Genomic DNA, 17,140 nt, shown 5'->3' with positions numbered 1-17,140 from the left:
GGTGGCAAATTGCATTATGTTTCCATCTGAGCGGCAGAGATCAGGAACACAGGTCCACAGTCATATTTAAAAAAGAGAGGTTCCTAATCATCGGGATTGTCATGTGACATCATTTAGCTACAGAATGTAGCCTGTGTGAGCTGGGCTGTGCATCAAAGCAAGTGTAACAAGGTTTCAGAGATGGGTTTCGGTCAGCCGGCCCCAGTAGTGGGCCTGCTTAACAAGGTTATGTGTTTAGAACCCAAGAGCTCCCAAGTCCTAAAGCTTGACGTGGACAGTCAATCTTAAACCTTTGGCTTTGAAAAAAACAGCACTCATTCATCCATAAACCCATTGCAGGTTTATGATGTTTACAAATATGTTTATAACACTTGAGCAACATGCATGTCTCGTTATACAGCCAAAGGGGGATACCACTCAATTTTAGAATTCACATATGCTTTCCTTATGGCTTAGGGCAGTCTAGTCAGTCGGCTATTTGTGAACATGAACAGCGGTACCAAAGCTAGAAAACGGTGAAACAACATCTTGAGCTTTATATAATGGCTTTGCTCTCAGTTTCACACTTGAAAATACACACTGAACCCCAGAATATTAACCTAGATACTGTCACAGTCACATTTACCGTCTTTTTCAAGTCACTCTCCCTGAAGCTATACATCAGTGTTATATTATGTATCAGGGGACGGTATAAACTCTTTCTCTTTTCTGGCTTTAGGGGACAGAAGTTTATGAACACAGATGCACAGGTGCTCCTCTAAGGCATGAGAATAACATTTGAATTCTGAAATTCAGTGGCACTGGCACTCCCCTATATTAGAGCTGCAATCAATGCATGTGCAGGCCATCTGGCCAACTGTACATTTCCTTTAAGGAACATGTGCGAGAACGGGTTTTATAGCCTAGAAAAAAGATAGACTGTGAACATTTTATATTGCATTATGTCAGATTGGCTATTTTGTGCTAGTTGATGTGACCTATTTTTTCGTAAACAACAAACTGTGAACATAGAAATGCATTCTGCCAGACACAAAGCAGCAGCAGGGAATATCCACCAAGGAATACATATTCCCTGTTGCCATTGACTCTCCCTTAACCCTTCACCAGCTATTTACTCCGACCTGCTCATGACTTGTCCCTTTTTCATAACTAAGAGAAAAAGGAAATCATTTAAAGCTTTAGCTGTATATAGTGCCGATGACATCCATTTACAAAGATACTGTTGAGCCTAGGTGAGCTACTCTGTGTAACCCAAGGGTATCTGACTCTCCAACCCATGCATTCCAGATCTCCCTATTAAAAGAGATTCTTGATCTCAATGGGACTAACCTGGATAAAAAGGGTTAGATACAAATAAATAAAACATACATTTCCTGATTCTTTTATGTTGCACTATCTACACTGTAAACCCTCTTTGTCTGTGAAACTCTCAGGTTTCATCAATGGTGGATGGTGGATCAGTCTCTGTCCGTCTGCTTGTCAGTGTGATGTCTCAGACACCACTGATCATGTTTTGATGAAACTTGGGGAAATGATGCACCTTGCCACTGTGTTCCAGCTTTTTTAAAATTACACTGATTGGCCCAAGGGTAGTGCCACAATTACAGGTCAAACAAGGTGACATATTTATTACTGATTGGCCCAGAGGGAGTGTGCATCATTTGTGGTGGACGACTTGTTTGCTGTTGCCTTGTTTTAAACAGGGATTTGTTAGTCATTGACTTGACTGGCTAAATAAAATAAACAGAATCAAAGAGAAAATACAGAACTTGGGCCGACTGCCTGCCCATTAAAACAGAACAAAATAAAGCTACTGTTTAATCCTGCTGTGCTTTTATCCTTGCAGATGAAAGTGTGTGTCCTGCAGTCTTATGTGAATGACCTGGCAGACCAGAACCAGGTGTTGGTTCAGACCATTGAGGATCTGGAGAAGGAAAACGACCACAAGGTTTCCAATTTGGGAATGAAGCTACGCACCTCTGATGGCATCATTGACGTGAGGTTTTATTGATCTTTGATTGTTTTTATGGCATGTTTGCTTAATTGCTGAGAGTCACAGGGAAGATGGGAGTGGAACGACAACCTATACAGAAAAAGCATACATTTCATACATACATACTTCTGAATATTTTCAGAGATATGTTTAAAAATATACACAAATAGAACAAAAATGTTTTTTTTACATGCAGATGACATTTACTTGAGTGGCCAAAATATATCTTGGGTATACTTGCAGATACTGTATGTTGTCAACAGTGCCTATAGGAACAAAAAGTATTTCCAGTGTTCAAAATATATTTCCAGTTTTGTATATTCTGAATCATATTCAAACATATTCTGAAGTATATGTGAAATGTATTTTCTTTGCAGCTTAGCATGTAACAAAATGTTGAAATTCATGGCCCTGTGCCTTGTAGCACATGTTGGAATGTGCGGCTCTTCTTCATATCTGCATCCTATTGTGAAGATTGCATAATAACTGATCCATCAATTTACCTCCCCTTGATTGTTAACTGCTGGAAACCACTCATATCTGTGTGCTCTCTACAACACCGACATACAGTTTAAATGTTTGAGAGGTGCACTTAACCTAAGCAGAGACCCTCTGCGACTTACAGATACCCACAACCCCCTGTGTGCAGGCCCACACAGACCCATTTATAAAAAAACACGAGGCATAAATTAGCCGTTAGCTCACCGAGACACCAGGTTAAGCTGTCCAGGTGGCACTGTGCATATATTTGCGACATCAATCTTAGGCTCAAACCCAGCTCATACCCTTTTGTGGATATATGCAGATATATTTTGTTACTTTTATTTCACCTTCCTTTTTAAACAGGGACCTTTATTCAGTATTTTCTTGTTAGAGCTATGGAATGTCCACTAATGAACATCATAAATATACATACATACACATCAAGCATAAAGAAGATGGAAAGTTGTCGGAAATTAAAAATTGTGAATGAAAGAGAGAGAGGGAGAATACCATGCCTTTCTTTTCCATTCTGCAGTACCATTGTCTCCAGGCTCCTTTGTATGTGTACACTACTTGAGGCCAAGGCCTATTCGACTTTGCAGAATACAATCAGTGAGGATCACATTGAATATGGTTAACTGATAAGTCAGTGAAAATACCTCATTGTTTAGCCTAGCTTTAACTTGAAGGAGAATAATGGCAATATACAAAAGCAATTAGGAGAAGCATGGGGCCTCGTAATGGTTGCCTGTTTTTTGAGCACAATGGCAAGAATTCTTCGTTGCGGCCCAATATTACAGATGCAGCGAGTTCTTCAGGTAAAGCTGCTTGCAAACTGAAGAAGGAATCAGGCAGAGAAAGGTTCTCTGTAATTATCTTTCATAGTTTGTGGCCTCAACCATTTTCTCCAAGAAACCACAAATTATCATTCATTCTTAGTGGTGCGGAGGTGGACACACTATGTTCAAAAAGCTCCTACCAAGGTTTCTGAAGATTGCATCAATGCAAGGCAGCACTGTAAAGACATTGCCAATTGATGTGGTGACCTTAAGGTATTGTTCCGTTTCAACTGTGGCCAGGCTTCTACCAACATTCACTCTCCTGAGTGGGCTTTACACACAGAAATGTAATCATGGCCTATTACACATGAAAACACTTGAATAGCATCTGCTATTATGGAGAAGGTCATAGGGTTAGCATTGTGTGCTTCCAATCCACACAGGTCACAAAGGTCACTTTATCGCAATGCTTGGTATATCTCAATATTCAAAGCTGTCCATTTTAAACTTTCATCAATCAAAACTTCATTTTCTTCAATGACATTGCTTTAGCAACAACACATATCAGCATTTCTGCAGTTTCTTTGCCATAAGGCCTTTGCAGATGCGTCTGTACTCCTACTCTGTACTGAGTGTTTTGCTTGATCCTAAATCCTTTGCTTGTCTTTGTATCATTGTGCAGCCCAAAGCTATTTAACATGCATGTGGCTGATAGGTATTTTAATAATTCATTAATGACCAGTATTGAATTATTTACTCCTATGCGTACTTTATTGATGTTACAACACTTGAAAGCTTTGTTTAACTCTTTAGGGTGTAACTACTGCACCTGCAGTGACTGGGGGGCGGGGGAGGGGGTCCATCCACTTTACAATGTGCCTCTTCTTCACTAGGTGATTATAAACCTTCTGTAAACATTATATATAGTGTAGTGTGAGTAGTGGTTTTATAATCCATAGGTGAAAGCTAAGTAGATCCATTCAATAATTTACTGGTGTACTGTACACTATAGCAGAATACTTGTAGCCTATTGTATGGCATTGTGGCCAAAACCTTCATTAGTGTTCAGATGTGTTAATATCAGGGAAGGAATCTGAGCATTTTGGGCACTTGCTTGGCAGGTCTATTTGGCTGCTATCCTCATATCACCTGTGTCACCTGACATTAAAATTCACCATTTTAATTTAGATTCAAAAATTACAACTCGTGGGTAACAGGCGAGAACATTTCTAACCTTGATTAAATGGCACTCTCTTAGTTCACCCATGAGCCCTTCTGTCCAATTGCACAGCCTTGTTATTGTCCCCAACAACAAGAGCTTATCCAGGCAGCCAAAGAGACAAAGTGTCGGGAAACATAATAGTTTGTTGCTGTGACATCGACCCATCTTCTGAGCTTTTGAATTTCCATTTTCACCCATCTTAAACGATGCTCTCACTGCCTGTTTATGTTTCCCAGTGTGTTTTCAGGCTGTAGATCGGTAAACAAATACAAACAAATGGACTGCCTTACTCAACAGTCTGTTAGGATAGTCAGGGGACAACAGTGTATTTCTGCTCTGATGTCCATAATGTGAAATCCAATCAAATGAAGAGCATTTAGAGCTACTTATGGACCGTTCCACCATGTAAACGATGCAATGAGCTCTGTAATAGGAGCTCGGCTAACGTCTGATTGAATCGTAGTGTATGGTCTTGTTGATGCACAATAGGGTTGAACTGTAATGGACACTAAACAGAGTTTGTTTTGTGGTCATAATATCATGAAATCTAAGGCTTATATTCTCCATTCTAGACTGCGGCAATTAGACTGTTGTCTATTTGTCATCCATAGGCTGATATAGATGGAATCATCATGTTTCCCCATGTACACTACAGACCTGAATCAAATAGTATCTTGCAAATAATCCTTAGCATTTGTTTTAACCTGCATGGAGTACCATTTGTGTGGGGTTTGCCTCAGGACATTGCAGTCAAAGCCACAAAGTTTAGACAATCATAAGAAAGTATTTGAAATTAATTTTACTTTTCTATGATTGACAGCCCACCTGACACAATCTCATTTGTCCTGACCTGGCAAACCCCACCCAATTGGTACTCCCAGCAGGTTAAAACCAACATTAATAATTATGTGCAAATACTATGTGACCCAGATCTGATACAATATTGAGTATCAAGTAGTGAGATTTAAAAGAAAAAAAAGGTTTCACTTTCTAATAAATGGGTAATGACAACACTAGGGTTTCAAGATAACAAGAAGGCAAAAGTGGATGGCTTCTTGTTCATTATTCCTAAGCAGTGTATTGAGTGACTGCTCAATGTAGATTTTGAAGGATGTGGATATGGATGCCCCAGAAGCAGCTTTGCACTAAAATGTCATTGTCTCACCTAGAAGCTTTCATAGCAGTGGTACGATGAGGACTTCCTTTCCTCCTGGTTCTACTGTCAGGATCAGTGTCAGGAACTCTCAGGGTTTGAAAATGGCTTTTATGCAGTGTATCATAATGAATCTAAGGAAAGTACTAAACCTTCTTTGTCCCATTAGGTTACAGTGAAAAACAGTATTATTAGTGCTGAGGAGGTTTTGGGAAACTTGTTCCTCATAGTCATTTCCTTCAATGTTCTGGATCATACTCTCCTTGGACAATCATTTGGACAGCTTTCATAGATCTCATGGATTAATAATGATGTAATGCAATAAATTCGATACTTTATTGATCCCTGTAGAAATTCTCTTTCCGCTTGCCCTCCTCCAGGAAGGTCAGGGGTGCAAAGCCAGCTACAGAACAACCTCTGGAGCTGGTAGGGATTCAGTGTCTTGCTCAAGGACACTTCAGCAGGGCAGATGCTTGACAACATGGGGCTCGAATCCAAGTCCTCCGGTTGAAGGACGCTCTTTCAAACCACTAGGCCTTTACTGGAGATATATAATTGAGAAAACACAAAGGACCAGGCTCTAAACACATGTCAATTCATCCCATCATATGTTTCTTGGTACAACATTAACAGGGATGAAAACAACATATGACTAAAGTCTTTTTCTGTGGAAACACTAAAGGTTTCATGAATTTCTTCAGTTGATTCATAGAATCTAGTATCTCTCAATGTTTTCTTCAGGACTTGAATCAGCAAAGGAGGACCTTGGAGCAGAGTGTGTGTGCCCTGTGCTCCAAGAACACAGATCTGAAGTCAGACCTGAGCTGCCTCACGCAACTCATCCAGCGAACTGGACACATACACAACCTCGATGTGAGTCATGTTGTGTCGTTTCTTCTGTCTCTCCTTTTCTTCTTTCTTCCCTCTTGTGTGTGTGCGTGTGTTTTTTTTTTTGCATGCATGCATCTGAGCACACTCTGTATTGTGTTGTCATGCCTTTGTGCGTGTCTTTGCATCTCCGGGCGTATTTGCACGCCATTTTGTTTTTGTATGTGTGTGTACCGTTTGTGCGTACTGTGTAAATGTGTGTGTGTTGAGTGCGTGTTTTAATTCCCACAGCTTGGCCCCTGGCCGGCAGGGCAGTTTGGGGCACTGCGGGCCTGGGGGAGATCAGTGAAGATCAGAGCAGATCAGTAGGGATCATTAGGGATCACTGGCTTGCTCTTTGATCCACTCATCCTGTCAACTCATCATTCCCACACAATTCTCAAATCATTACCATACCAACCAAAGTCGAAACACCCGCGTATTGGTAAACACATTTCGGAGACACCGTGTCAACTCTGGAGACCATGTGCCATGTTTGTCATCTTTCCCTTTTGGTAAAAGACAGAGTTAACAAAGAAAACATAATTTCCATCAGAGAAGAAACAAGCTCTTTCAGAGTATCAGAGAAGAAACAAATGGGTTATTTCTCAACAAGTGACGGCTACAAATTCGCTAATTGAATGCCGAGAATGTCTCCAGCTGTGATGAGAGTCTCCAATTTTTGTTTTTGATTCACAAAGTGACTCTGTTTATGACATTCCCCATAAAACAAACAACAGGGGCTCTTAAAATCCTTCAGCCTAGGAACCAAATGAGAAAATTGGTCTCATGACTTGATCCATGCTAATGAGAACATAAACTTTTCTATCATGTGGAGGACCCTCCAGTAGTAGCAACCTTCTGACCCATTTTCCGTCCCGGGTCGCAGTTCAAACAACCAGTGCATAAAAGAGCAAGTTTGTAAGTTATGCCACAGCTGTTGGATGAAAACCTCTTGATCTCCAGAAAGGGAATTTCTCTGGAATTAATAAAACAGCCTTGTTTTCAGAATGACTACGTCTTTTTGAAATCACACTGGGTTAGGAATTGTTTTTATGGGCTGTATCATCAACTTATTGAGAACATACAGGACCATGTTACCTTAAACGCACACGCACACACACACACACACACACACACATAGATGCATTTAAATTGGGGTTAAGCTGTTTTCAGGTGACAGCAGTGATACACACATGCTATATGTATACCCATATGTTCCCAATACTATTATGAGGTTAATTCTAGTAGTATTATTGATTGATAAATGATTAAGACCAGAATTAAGATGGCTATCCTTTGTACTATTCATACTTTGCACATGACACAAAAAAAGAAGCTGTTCCAAACCTGGCTGACCCTGATAAGTGGTGACTGTTCCACTGAAGTCAATGAGAGAATGTGGAAACTGGCTTCAGGTCTGCATTAAAAGGGCGAGTTTAGTTTACTACTCTCCAGCTCCCCTCTTCTCTGAACTGTGTGACCTTTATCACACACACACACACACACACACACACACACATGCTTGTGTAGCAGATGCTGAGAGGGAGAGAGAGATTGAGAAAGAGAGAGCCACGGAGGTCAGGGGGTTGCGATGGTTGACTATGCTAATACTGTTGTTAATGACTTTGCTGTGAGTGATAATTGATCGCCTTCATTACCATATTAACTCCCCCCCTCCCCCGACCCCCCAACCCCCAGTCCCTCTCTATGCGGTAATGGATGCCCCCGCTTGATCCTTGGAATAATGAACTAATTAGCTTAATTAAAATCAATAGAGGTGCCAATACCAGGTTAGACATCTCAGGGACGCCGTCTCTATCTGTGGGGAAGGAACTGTCAGAGAGAGAGAGAGAGAGGGAGAGAAGGAGAGAGAGGGAGGGATAGCAGGGGGTAAGTGGAGAGATGGATAGACAGAAGGAAGGAGGAGGAGGGGTATGTAGAAAAAGGTGAGGAGCAAATGAAAGCAAAGGAGTTGGGTAAAAAGGGAGAAAGAGAGTTAGAAGGAGTGAGTGGGAAAAAAGAGCAAGAGAAAGAAAAGGAGGGTGAGAGGGGTAAGTAGATAGAGAGAGGGAGGAGGGCAGTGGCAAGTTTAAAGAGAGAGAGAGAGAGAGAGAAATAAATGTTAAAAAGGAGAGGACAAGAGTGAGGACAAGGAAGTGTGAGAGAAAGAGAAAGAAACATCAGAGGGATAGCGGGAGCAAAAGAGAAGGACAACTAAACGAGAGAGAGAGAGAGGGAGGGAGAGAGAGAGAGAGAGGGCGAAAGAGGTTCCTAATGCTGATTTATGAGTGCTTGACGGTCGTTAGCTGGAATAAATGGCTTGTAGGAGTGGCTGCAGCATTACTCCCTGTACAGGATACTAAGTGCATTGTAAGGTCAGCCATAAGGCCAAACTTACATATGTAGTGCTCTGCCCTTGTAAACCTTTGTTAATATATCAGCCACAGGATGGAACTGGAACTAGTCTATCTGGAGCACCGGGATGCCTATGCTTCCCATTAGCCTACCTAACAATTACTGCATCTTTTGTTTCAGTTTCAATTCTCTTACCATGGTGCAATGAGAAAATTAGTAGCACATACTCGTTTGTGTGTATGTATGTGATTCGCTACAGTCTATGCTACTGCTTTAGCATACTTTTAATGTCTAGTGGATGGTATGTGCTACCTTTGGAACAATGTAAAAGCACTATAGCACACACAAATACTGAGCAACTAATCCTCCCGTTGCACAGTGGAAAGTTGGTTAAAAAAGCTTTTTGGTGCAACCTTTAAGCCAGGCAGACATTAGCCATGGTGGTCTTCAGTGTCATCTTAACAGGTTATAAATAAAGTTATGACAAAAAAACTATAACAACAGATCCTCTCGAATGCCACATATTTTTCATAAACATTGGCTTTTAAAGGAGAATGGTGTCATTTAGAGTTTTTGCCCATTTATTATCTGTCTATGTCTAGTTAACACTTTCAATCATTTTGTAATGCATACATAGAGCTGTGATTCTCAACCTATTTTTTATATCAAGGACCCCTAATTTAGTACACATTAGGGCCACGGACCCCCAATTGATGAGATTTTGTCTCTCGGACCAAATCAGAATATTTTCATCGATTTTGTCCAGAATTCCATAACTATCTGTATTGTAGGTAGAAAGATAGTGAAACTCCAAATAATCATTCTTCTAAATTCTCTGATTGTGTTAACTTCTTGTAAATGAAATAATGGTGAAGTATAACGATTCAATTTGCTGGGGACCCCCTGGAACCCCCTCAAGGACCCCTGGTGGTCCCCGGACCCCACGTTGAGAACCAACTTGAACTTGAATGAAGCTATAAACATGTGGAGAATTTTGAGCATGGAATTTTTAATATTATCAGCACTCCAGTAGTGAAATACCAAATATATTTACCAAATATAACCAAATTTATTTTACAGCCATACAGTATCTTTTGAATACAGCATAGAAAAAAATAGAACCCAGAGTGTAAGGCAGCATATGCCTGTGTAATTGCTTTGCTGTAGGTTATCATCATAGTTGCATCACTTTTTACTTGCATCAAGCTCACACTGGAGTAAATTAAAGTCCACATATTTAGTACGCATTCACTCTAGAAATGTAGGCCTTGCCGTAGTAGGCCAAGTACGAAGCTGCCTTGTTCTTTCCAGTCACCATCACCACGACTTGTATTATCCTCTTTTTTTCATCCCTCGCTTTCTGTTGTGATCCGGTGACTCACGCGTACACATTCCTGTTTTTGTTTTTTCTCCGCTGCTGCTTTCAGTTGACCTAGCTCCAGACAAAAGGCATAGAGGGGAGTGGAAAAAATGGAATGATTGCGTAAATGGAAGGCTATTTTCAGATAGAAAGGAGACAAGAAAAGGGAAAGTGAGGGGGGGGGGAGGAAAAAAGAACAGGGGAGGGGAGGCGTGGGTGAGGGGCAAGTGGATGAGACGGGAGGAGAGGAGAGAATGCGACAAGGTAGGAGGCTGAAAAGAAGGGGATAGGAAGGGAGGGGAAAGAAAAGAAAAGAGGGATAGTGACAGAACAGAGGAGGAGGAGAGAAAGTGAATGAACTCTGAATGACTAGCCCATATTTCTTTCTTTCTCTTTCTTTCTTTCTTTCTTTCTTTCGTGATCACTTTGTAAATACCCGTCCTCCTCGTTATAGACAGCGTACCTCCTATAAGAATGGATCATGTGCCTGTTCTGTTTGTCTCAAAACCGAGCGAGAAAAAGTAACTGATGTGATGCAACATCCATGTAATGCGCTCTCTGTCTCTCTCTCTGTCTCTCTTTCTCCATTTCTCTCCCTTTCTCTCTTCCTCTCTCACACACTTACTCACTCTGACCATTACTTTAATAGTATTTTTCCTCACCACTCTTTAATGGTATAGTCGTATTACACACACACACACACACACACACACACACACACACACACACACACACACACACACCACACACACACACTAGCCCTCCCTCTAACAAATGAGTTTACCGTGGTCATAACCTTCACAGGGCTCATTATCATAGATTGCAGGCCTTTTCATAAAGCTGAGACCACTGGTGACGGATTACTAACGGGATGGACACACACACACACACACACACACACACACGCACACACACCCTGATCCGTAATGAGACCTTATTCCGGACACCCAATCCCAGCTGCCTGTAAATTACAGCCGCCACTCTGCCATACATACTTAATCAGCTAATGTTGTTTTATTCCTTATTATTAATTTGCTCCCGTTTCTGATTTATCTAAAGCGCTCTGCATCACACCAATATTCTGTCTCCTTTACAGTTCAGAGAGAGGGAGAAAGAGAGAGAGAGAGCTGTGTGCTTATTCATGTACTTAGGGGATTGCATCTGTAATGAATTGACTGGCTGTTTAGGCATACATAACACTGCCTACTACTCACCTTAATAATGTAAGCAGGTCATAACTCCTGCTAACCCAAGGGTATATAAGGCACACGTACCCAGACACACACACATATGCACAGCCTATATTAGCCACTGACCTCCATGTGTGCCAGGTCTTCTCATTGTCATATTGCAGCTGCATTGGGAGTATGAATGTATTATTACTGGGGGAGAGAATGATGTGTGCCTTTTGTGTGTATGTGTGTCTCTGTCTAATTATGTGTCTATATGTGTGTTTTGTGACCAGACTGATATTTAGAGGACACATGATTATGCACACTCTAACTTTGCCCCACCTCATTGGCTTTGAGAGTAGTCCATCATTTTTCCTTATGTAAAAATGTAAAAAGACAATACAGTTTACAGTTGTAAATATATGAACAAAAACATACACCACCCATTCAAATGCGGTGGTAATTTGTACTTTTCTTGTTGTGTTTCCATACAACGCAGTTATGTTTTAGTCATTAGTGATTTATAAAAAAATATATATCTACTGATACTAAAATCAGTGGGTTATAGTGATTTTTCTCCAATTTTGCTATAGCAAACAATAAATCATTTCTATCATTATCCAAGGTATGAGTGGCTTGGATATAATTTTAATTTGTTTTCCATCATAGTCTTTTTGAGATTGTACGCTGCAGGCAATGATAAAGTAAAAGAACATAATGAGGCCCGTTGTGTTTATAGTTTGTTGTTTACTGCGTTCTTAAAGTTTTGACCTGAAAAGCAAGTTGTCCACTAGGCAGACACGAAGGTATCCAATCTGTCCGCATCATGCATCAAATATTAAACTCTGACTTAATGGACAGGACCTCATCTCCCCCTCATGTCCATCTCCTATATTGTGTGTTTGTGTGCATGCATTTCAATTATTTGTATGTGTTTATTAGGGATGTGTGTTAAAGAAAACAGGCACACACTTTAACACACGCATTAAAAAAACAACAGCGGAATTATACGCATAATTGAAACACATGCACACACACAAGCTCGCACTTAAACACACACACACACACACACACACACACACACACACACACACACACACACACACACACAGGGCTACGTGTTGACCTGTGAGTCATTACTGTCAGCATTGATTTCCTTTTCCCAGAGTGACCCCTGTCACCACAGCGATAGAGTGCACCCCAGCCGATATTTCACCAGCACCGCCAGCTCTCTCTCTCTCTCTCTCTCTTTCTCTCTCTCTCTCTCTCTCTCTCTCTCACTCTCTCCCCCACTCTTTTATTTTGCCCTCTGTCCCTCTCCCTGTCTTTATCTCCTTCTCTTTTCTCTCCAGCTCTCCTTCTCCATCCCTCTCTCTCTTTGCCCCTGTCTCTCTGTTCTCTTTTTTTATACAGTCGTGTGTAATGAGTAAGCTGGGCCACCATCACTGTCTACCTCTCTCTCTCTCGCTCTCTCTCTCTCTCTATCTGTCCTCTTTTTATACAGACATCAAGTGACCTCACAGTGTCTCTACTGCCCCATATTTCTCATCCCGTCTCTCTCTTCCATAGACAAATATTTAGAAAGGCAGAAAGAGAGAGAGACCAAGACAGACGAGAAGAGAGGGGAATGGTGAAGGTTCCTTGAGTCCAAGTTGTTTTATTGAATCTGAGGATGAACTCAGACTTAACAGAAAACTGTATGTGTGTGTGTGTGTGTGTGTGTGTGTGTGTGTGTGTGTGTGTGTGTGTGTACACTGTACCTGTGTGTGTGTGTGTGTGTGTGTGTGTTCTCTCTCCTCATCTCAATGTCCTCCTTTCAGACCAAGCGACTTCCTGTGCTACTATTGAGATTTTTTTGATTTAATCCCCAAAGAGGAAAACCAAATTATTAAGTCATTAGCATAATCATATTTCAGATTTCATCTTCTTCTCATCTTTTTTTTCCCTCTTCTATATTTGATCCTGTCAGCTTTAGAGCTAATTTGATTCTGGTGATTCGTGCAGCAGTTGGCCCTGTTTTGAAAATGAGAAAGCGGAGACTTTTTTCTTTAATCATTTGTTTATAGCACTTTGTCTTTTATTTTCTTCCCCCCTTCTTCCCGTGGCGCTATCGTTGCGTGGCGCGTGGTCATCAAGAGGCAAATTCAGATCAGTCAGTCGGGGGTGAGACACTTCACTGTCAAACTTCATCACAGTTTGCAGCACTTGAGAAAATCACTTTCTGCAAAATGATTGTCTGTCCTTTATTGAGCAGCATCTAATTAATAAAAGGAAATAAAAGTTGTATTAGGGTGAAAATGTAACTTTAACTATGAATATTCAGTGATGTCAAAAATCATCAATCAAAAAAAGTCAATACATTTTCAGAAAAGCAATAATTTATGGGTTTTCTTTGCAAAAAAAGACCCTATCTTTATATAACTTAGATCAGTTTGATACTACTTATTTTGACGTGTACTATGTATATCTGTCATAAAGATTTATGTCTTAAGGCTTAAAAGGTGGATAAACTCTATTCTGCAGATGACAAGGTGGTTTTAAGTGGGTTTATCTTCATCTACATCCCTCTGAACATTCCAACCTTAGCTGCTAATTTTCATATATAATATATATAAGAATTATACACCATTGCCACGAATGCAGCGTGCGACTGTAAAGAATCTGCACTTTTACTTACTTTTTTTTTTCTTTCTCTCCTAGGTGTCTGGTGTTGAGTTGAAGACGCTGTTGCTGGATGAGATCGTTGGACCTGTGGCTCACATCCCACAAATGTACGTATGCATGGCAGACACTGACTTCTAATGCTTTTTTATACTCAGCTTCCATTTTCATTAACAAGATGCCACTGATATATATTATTTTTTTGCTCAAGAAAAGTTTACTATAATAACTAATAACTTCTTTCTAATAACTTCATGACTACACACACTCACACATATGCACAGGTACAGTCACATACACACACACACACACATACACACACACACACACACACACACACACACACACACAGTTGGCCTCAGGGATTCCCTCTCTCCTTGGGGAGGTTGAGCTCCTCAGGGAGTCACAGCAACACCACTGTCCCTATGGCAATATGCAAATCCCTATATGATATTTCCCACCATGCAGTGCTCCAAGGCCCCTAAAGACTTGTTCTGTTTCTACTTCACCCCTTTCTGGAAAGATAGATTTTCATTTTAAGTTTTATACATTTTGACAAAACTGATGAAAGAGGCATTTTCTGAATCTAAATCCTCATGCTCATACATATGTACCTATTCCGGATTTTGCCATTTCTAGCTAGACACCTGGACTCACTAGACCAGGGAGAGGTTTGATATGAAAATCACTCAAGCTCCAGTAATATCCAATGCTTGCTGAATGAATGCAAGCCAAAGTTGCCTGGTGATAAATTTCAATATGTGCAGCTTTGGGCATACAGTAAGTGCCTCCAGCAACTGAGCAGCAATGAGAGGTGTGATGCATTGGAAAAGGAGCAAGCATGTCCTATTTTTGTCACTGAAAAAATATGGACACCTAATGTGCCTCAAGAAGAAACTGTTCAATTAACTTAATTGTTATCAAGAAGCTTAACTATCAGAGTATGATACTACTTGTTCACACTTGACTTTCCATTTACTTTCATCAGAGGAAAAAAAGTCTCTGCAATCTGCCGCATGCTGCCCTCAAGAAAGTTGACATTATGTTTTAATACCATACATTCAGTAAATTGATTTCAAAACCTATGAATAAAATAGTGCAATCAATGTTCAACAGTGCATCCAAAGACAATCTGAAGCGACCGGTCGGAGGTTTGACAACCTCCAGTGCAGCCAATTAAACGGCCCAGCAAAGCAGGAACAGGTGGCCTGGCGCAGTGTGGCACGGTTCAGGTTGTTGGCAGAACTGGTTCAACAGGGTCTCTCTGCCGTTTCTGCGAAAGGCCCTGAAGGGCGTGATGGATCCTCAATCAGCGCGCTTGCTGTCAGAGACGTGGGGATTTGCATCACACCTTGAGCGTTTTAAATGGCTGCACACATCATAATAAAATAAAAAAATAAAATAAATGAAATGAGTAAATCAGGTCTCATGAAATGAAATGACAGGCAGGTTGAAACAGCGGGTGAGTGTGTGTGTTTCTTGCCACCAGCGTCAACATTAAACACATCAGATTGAAGCCACCCTCCAGGGTAGCATCACTCAGCCAGGTGTGTGTGTGGAGGTGTGTGTGTGTGGTGAAGCCTAGGTCTTTTATCTACTTTCCCATTTCCTCTGGTTTTTGTTTATCTACAGATTTATTTATATATTTCAGCTGAAATGGTGTATGGAACACACACGCACACACACACACACACACACACACACACACACACATTGATCTATCGATGTATTGATGTGTGAGTGGGTGTCAGTTTTTTATTTTCTATCTCCCTCCAATTATTTCATTATTTTCCCTCCGTATAATCTCCTGCAGAGTTTTTACACTTGAGTTAACTTGAGTGTTGTTTTTCTTTGCCAAAAGCAGTTGAATGCTGAAAGTTAGTTAGGAAAAAAGCCTTGACAGGATATCCTGATTCTCATTTGGGAAAGGTAGGACCTAACTTATTTGAGACTTAGGCAGTGCCTCTCGGTATACTTGAGCAGTTTTGATTCAGAACTCCAAACTTTTCTTTGTTAAGAAAAGTGATAAGATATTTAGGCTTAGGAGACTGTAGGCTCATTACTGTTACATTACTCTTCTCATTCTGCTTTTGCTTGTTGTTCTACTGTCCAGCTCTCTTGCCGTTTCCCTGTCAGTTTTCCATGTCGCCTTCTCTCTCTCTCTCTCTCCCCCTCTCTATCTCTCTGTTTCTCTCTTTCACACACACAGACTCACACAGTTTCCATTTCACCCCCCCATATCTCTCCTCTCTTTCCTTCTCTCTGTCACTCCCTCTGTCTCTCTTCCTATCCCCCTACCTTGTCACTTTGCCTTTCCCCCCCCCCTCTCTCTCTCTCTCTCTCTCTCTCTCCCTCCCTCTCTCCCACTTCTCTCTCTGGAGGGGAGGAGGATATGTCTCTTTTTCTCCTTATTGACTTTCCCAGGTCAGGCTCCTCTTCTCTTATTAGGCCAAGCTAACTGATCAATACACGGGGCTGGTGGGCTGAAGTGTGGACATGCAGACAGGCTCACACACTGGGCCATGCCCCAGCCAAGTGCCACGCTCATTAACACACACACACACACACACACACACACACACACACACACACACACACACACAGATACACATGCACATGCACATGCACCCGCTCTCACACAGACACGTTTTTCCTTTCCACAAGTATACATGTTGACTTAATTATATAAAACTTAATAATGACATAATTGACTGTGGAAACAACCTTAGCATTCATACAACTTGGAAGAAAAAACACTGTTTCATTTCCTAACACAATTAAGATGATTAAGCTTACAGTATGAGCGAATCAATATTTACAAATCTACTTTAAAAAGAATCGTCAGGAAAATTGCATCCGTGGTTTGCTGCTTCTCTGTGAAATACTGCTCCTCTCCTCTTTCCTCTCCTCTCTTCTCTTCTCTCCTCTTTCCTCTCCTCTCCTCTCCTCTCCTCTCCTCTCCCCTGCTGTTTTCCCAGCTGGTGAGTTGTGACATCTGCAGCGCCGCGACATGGATAAGCAGCTGCCAGAGATGGAGGGAGGGGGGGAGGGAAAAGAGGGAGTGGGGGGGAGTGGGGTTGACAACCAGCAGC

At 41.2% G+C, this 17,140-nt stretch overlaps 1 protein-coding gene across 1 annotated transcript in view; it reads left to right on the top strand.

The window, feature by feature from the left end:
- LOC139916409 (uncharacterized) overlaps positions 1 to 17,140 on the top strand; it is a 100,375-nt gene that overhangs the window by 916 nt on the left and 82,319 nt on the right. Inside the window, exons 2-3 of the mRNA XM_078291541.1 lie at positions 1,847 to 1,996; positions 14,088 to 14,158. Of these exons, the coding sequence (XP_078147667.1) occupies positions 1,847 to 1,996; positions 14,088 to 14,158 (221 nt within the window). The remainder of the gene's footprint in view (positions 1 to 1,846; positions 1,997 to 14,087; positions 14,159 to 17,140) is intronic.

This window comes from Centroberyx gerrardi, chromosome 22 (assembly GCF_048128805.1).
Source record: "Centroberyx gerrardi isolate f3 chromosome 22, fCenGer3.hap1.cur.20231027, whole genome shotgun sequence".
Taxonomy (NCBI): domain Eukaryota; kingdom Metazoa; phylum Chordata; class Actinopteri; order Beryciformes; family Berycidae; genus Centroberyx; species Centroberyx gerrardi.
Note: the sequence above shows the minus strand (reverse complement) of the source record. Positions and strands in the feature narration are given on the sequence as shown.